Below are 5244 nucleotides of genomic sequence, written 5' to 3' on the forward strand. Positions count from 1 at the left end.
GCGCCTAATTGATTAAGGCGAGCTGGTTTGAATAGAGCTGGCCATGTGCCAATCGCCTTTCAAAGAGCCCCTCTATGATTAATCGCAATGCATTATTGATAATCATAATTATAGCAGGACACATGCGCGGTGCGCGGAGGATTGGGGAGGCTGGGGGGGGGGAGGCTCGATTTCCGTAATTTTGAGAAGATTTTTTTTTAGTAATTTTTTATTCTGCCCCAGCTGATGTTTGAGCCAGCATGTCGCGGAGGAAGCAGGCGAAGCCTCAGCATTTCCAATCCGACCCCGATCTGGCCTTGTTATCCCAGCGAAATGGTGAGTTGTTCTCCTCTCCCTCGCACACATTTTTAACACAAACACACACAAAATAGATCAACTTACCTTGCGGGGAGACGGGACCGCGCCGGGCAGCGGAGCGGGACAGCAGGATCTCCCGGAGTTACGTGCGGGGGGGGGGGGGGGGGGTGTTCTTCTGGGGTTTTGGTCCAAGTTCTTGGCTTTTATTTTATTTTTTTAACTCAGAGTTTTGTTTCGCCTGTTTCTTAACGAAACTCCAAACTCTTTCCGTTTTTTGATGTTTTCCCTCCGCCCTCCCCCCGCGGGGCGGTCTGGCATCCTGAGCCCGCGGGAGATGGATCCGCGCCCCCCGCGCCTTCCTCCGCGCCCCGCGGAGCGGGGGAACAAAGTGGGGCTGCGGCGGGGCGGCTGATCCTGGAGCCCCGCGGGACGGATGCCCCGTCCGGCCACACACGCTGCCCGCGCCGTCCCCCCGAAAGGGGCGGAAAACCCCCCCCCGGGCACCCACTTTCTCGCTTCTCCCCCCCCCCCTCCCCCCGCAATACCCCCGCGGACCCCAGCGCTCCCGCAGTCCCCCCGAGCGGGGGACGCTGCCCCGCAGCCGAGCAGCCCCGGCCTCCGGCTGCACCAAAAGCTTCCTGGAGGCGGAAAAGTTGCCGCCGCCGGCCGGGCCGCGGGGGGGATTGCCCCGTCCCGGGAGCTGCCGCCGCCGCCGCGCCGGGCTCCGCGCAGCCGCCGGGCTGGAGAGGGGCTCCGCGGCTGCCAGCGCGGAAGCTCCGGGCATCGCGGAGGCTTGTTTTCTCTCCCTAAGGTTGTGTTTTATTTTTATTTTTCTCTCCGTCTCCCCCTCCCCTCCAAGTCGGTGAGCGAGGAATAAACGCTGGCTTTGTGTCCGCCAGGATTTGGAGAGGGAGCGTGTGAAATATCTTCTTTTTTCTTCTTCTTTTTTTTTTTTTTTTTCCTCCCCCCTTCCCCCCCGCCCCCCTTTTCCCTCCCCCTCCGGGAGAAGGGGCATTTCGGAGGAGTTCGACGCAGCCCGGCGGGCGGCGGAGGGGACGTGCCCCTGCCCCTACCTGTACCGGGACGCGGGGCGACAAGTGGTCGGCGAGAGCCGCGGCCGGGAAGGCGGGGGCCGGCGGGGGCGCCCGGCCCGGGGGCAGCGTCCCCCCTGCGCCCGGCAGCGGCCATGAGGAGGGCGAGCGCCGGGGGGCTGCGAGGGGACCCGCCGGCGGCGGGCGCGGAGGGCGCCGCGGGGCAGAAGCGCTTCAGGCGGGCAGGTAAGGGAGGGCCGGGGCGCGGCGGTGCCCCCTTCGCCGCCCGGCCCCGCCGCTCGGAAGCGCCTCGACTTCCCCCGGCCGCTTCCCGAGGAAGGGCCGGCGCGGGGCCCTCCGCTCCCGCGGCCGCTCCGCGCTCCGGCGCTGCCTGCCGCCCTGGGCCCGCCGAGCTCCCGCCCGGCAGCGGCGGTGGCGGCCCCGGCAGCGGCGGTGCCGTGTGCGGTGCCCGCGCCCCTCGGCCGCGCCGGGGCGAAACGCGGGGCCAGGCTCCCGGACTCCGCGCGATAAACCGAGTCGGAAAGTTTGCGGGGTGTTGTCCTGCCCCTGTGAGCACTTACCCGGCTTCCAAAATCCCTGGGACGCCCTCTTCGTAAACCGGCGAAATATGTAAGCGCTCGCTTCGCGTAGTTCTGCCGAAACATTTCTTAAAAGTCATTTGGTTCCTGGGAGGCGACTTCTGGTTTTTAGCCGAGTTTTGTGCGCTTCGAGTGCACTCGAGTTTTCCCGTTTGTTCAGCATAATCGCTTTTCTCGGTAAAACTATTTATTTTTCTTCCGATATTATTTCTACTTCCTCTTGAAGTTTGGAGCAGGAGTTGGGTAACACGTTAGGTTTCTTATTTGTCTTTCATCGGCCTCCTATGAAAGAATTTGGAACTTCCTAAAGTGAGCAGAGAAGGGGAAAGCTGAAATGGAAATCGACTTGCTGGGAAAGCAGAGAGGGATTTTTCACATCTTCATTTTGTACGAATGCATCTTTTGACATTCGCTGTCTTTTTGTGGTTGTAGTAGATGGAACAGATCCAAACGCCGCCAAGTATCTTTTTTAAAAGTAGTCGTTTTCTTCTGTTTTTAGTGTTTTGATCTGATTTTGCACGTCATTTTCAAATGAAAGACTGTGGGAGTGTGAGAAAGGAATGTTAACTGAGCAGCTTTCCTGCCTGTTGCTAAAGGATGTACTTGAAGTAAGTTGGATTTTGCCTGAAATGATGGCATGGAAGTGAAGCTTTTGTTTAGTTTGCGTGGCTATCGTAGGTTAAATAAGTAAATAACGGAGTTTATTATTTTTAAAAAATACTGACCGGTTTCCTAGGAAAAGCAGTGTGCTTTACTATAAAATCTGTAGGAGCCTCCCCCCGCCCTTCTCTAGTCATGGGTTTAGGTTATAGCTGGTTTACACGGTTAGACGGTAAGTTTTGAGTAAGTTGCCTAGAGGGTGTGTTTTGGAATGGTGTTTCAGGATTCGGAACGCTGTAATAATATTAGCATAGAGCTACCCTCCGCCTTTCCGGGGTCCCCAGCCCTGGCAGCAGCTTCACACAGCAAGACAGGGTGGGTGAGCTGTGGTGAGGACGACTTTGCACTGTATGTCTTGAAATGGCAAAACAAACCCTCGAAATTTCAAGCGCTCCTTTCATACTGTGAATTCAGGTTTGCTAATTCATCTGCAGTTTGCGCAGGGTTCAGGCAAATTTAGCATCGTTAGTCCTTAAGACGCTTGCAGTAAGGTAGTGCTGGGCAGTATTTTGAGCGAATGAATAGAGTGGCCCCGTGAAAATTTCTTGCATCTGATTTGGGTTCTGGTTTGTTAAAACTTCCTGCTATGGTTTCATATCTAAAGATCCATAGGAAAAAAGTTCATCAGACTGCAACAGCATGGTGGTTTTTTTGTTTGGTGGGGTTTTTGTTTTGTTTTGTTTTGTTTTTTACTGCTCTCTCTATTTTTAAAGTTCAAAGCTCATGCAGTTCACTTACCAGGGAGATTTTCCACTTAAAATGTATTTTTGGTGCAATCAATGGATAAGCAAGTTGACCCTTGTAAAATCCTGTGCATGTGCACATTTGATAAAGTTCGTATTGGATTAACCAGAATGGTTCTCGGATTAATAGCAGAAATTACTTGCAGCGTAAATTATATTCAACAAGTAACTAATTACTGGTAGGAAGTGGGCAGGAGACTGTGGGATTATTTCCTTTTGTTAATAACTCCAACCACTTTCGTGGCGTTTTAGAATTTGTTTTTTAGTTGGTTGGAATTGCATTCCCAACTGTAAAAGAATATCCTTGGAGCGTAATTTTCCAAAGCCAAAGTTACATCTGAGAAATAAGCCAGCTAGACTTTGAGGAAGAGAATGTATTTGCTGCCCTTCCATATAAAGGCTTGTCAGAACCAGTGCCTTTTCATGTCAAGAATGGATTTTGGTAAATTCCTGCTGCAACATTATGATCATCCACGTAATTGTTACTGGGCCCATGAAATGAGAGAAATTGTGATCGCTTTCTTTAGTAAGATCTGAAGGACGGGGTGCTTAAGAGAAATGATTGCTTAGTTAGGCTGCTTTTAGTTTGTTACATAATTAGGCCTTTTTGTGCGATAACTGCAGTCTGTCGGTTCAGAATACAACACTTGTGTTTTTTCCAAAGGTGAGCCCGAAGTGTAAAGGGCCTTGTGAAATATCACTTATGCAGATGCAATTCAGAAATAATTACTGAAACCCATATGGTGAAAGCTGCGTAAACCCGGTGTTAGTTCAGACCCGTTTCGTGTGTGTTTCCCCTACAGAACCCGCATCTTTGCCTCGCTGCAAAATATTTATGTTTTAGTTCGTACCTTATTTATCTTTTTGATGCTAAGTAGCATCTGGCTCCCCGAGGACAAGCCCTCCTGTATATTTAGCTGTACCAGTGCTTATTGCATAACTGGCTTTTAACCATATTCATGCTTTATTGTGGAAACATGAATCTTTATTGAAGTGACCTGAGGTGCCTCTCAGAAAACACAGTTATGTTTCTTGAAACTGTTGGTAAAAAAACAAAAAGGGCAGCTCCTGCCAAATGCCCATCAAAGAAGCTTTGCTGTGTGTATTTTCTATACATGGAGGTGCATCGCACCTATATGCTTCGCAGACTTGAAAAAATGAAAGTTGAAATGTGCAAGCGGAATTGTTGCTTCGTGTCTGTATAGCTGGTGCTAGGAAAAAAACTTAAGTGTTCAGATGTTTTAACCTTTGCTAGCCTCCTTCCATCCAAAGGTGACAGGGTTCAGATCACAATATGTACTTCAATATCTTGCCAGTGACCCCCGAATTGAGTCTTACTGGTTGCTTAGCAGGAAGTTAGCAGTTTATTTTAGCTTCACCTTATCAGCTTTGCTTCTTTTGCTAACCCTATTCCCCTGTCACCCCTCAGATGCCAGACCCCCGAAGAGGAGATTGACAGGTAGTTCCCATAGCTCCGTTTTACCCTCCAAACAACAGGGATTTAGTTTCTTGTCCCTTTGCCAATGTTTATGTAGGCAAAGTTTAGATATAGCCTTAAGGAGCCTTTCTTTTACGTGTCACTGGAACAGTGAAACTGCACTGAACTTTTTGAAGAAACTGTTGCAACTGGAACCCCATCTAGTGTTCATTTTGATTCATCCATAAGGAAGACTTTTTTTTAATTGTGTTCATTAGGATGGATTTGTTCTTAGTTTCAAAATCGCTTGAGATTATTAGGGTTTTTTGACATCAGATTACAGAGTCTTTGAGAAAATTCAGCTTTCACATATAGGATAATTGCATTGCCAGTAGCGATATGGAAAAGTTTAGAAACTGAGTTAAATATGAGCACAAATACCCGCCTTATCATGCGAGCAATTTTCTTCTGAACAAATTGTTACTTAAAACTTGCTA

General features: G+C 50.0%; 1 protein-coding gene across 2 annotated transcripts in view; it reads left to right on the plus strand.

The window, feature by feature from the left end:
- Nucleotides 1-239: 239 nt before the first annotated feature.
- Nucleotides 240-5244, plus strand: part of SALL1 (spalt like transcription factor 1) — a 13585-nt gene continuing 8580 nt past the window's right edge. The window contains exon 1 of one of the 2 annotated variants that reach the window (XM_075715327.1): nt 240-315. In XM_075715327.1, coding sequence (XP_075571442.1) covers nt 240-315 — 76 coding nt within the window. Of the gene's footprint in view, nt 316-1483; nt 1575-5244 lie in introns of those variants that run through there. The other variant, XM_075715326.1, reaches the window with a different exon arrangement.

This window comes from Pelecanus crispus, chromosome 8, assembly GCF_030463565.1.
Source record: "Pelecanus crispus isolate bPelCri1 chromosome 8, bPelCri1.pri, whole genome shotgun sequence".
NCBI classification, from domain to species: domain Eukaryota; kingdom Metazoa; phylum Chordata; class Aves; order Pelecaniformes; family Pelecanidae; genus Pelecanus; species Pelecanus crispus.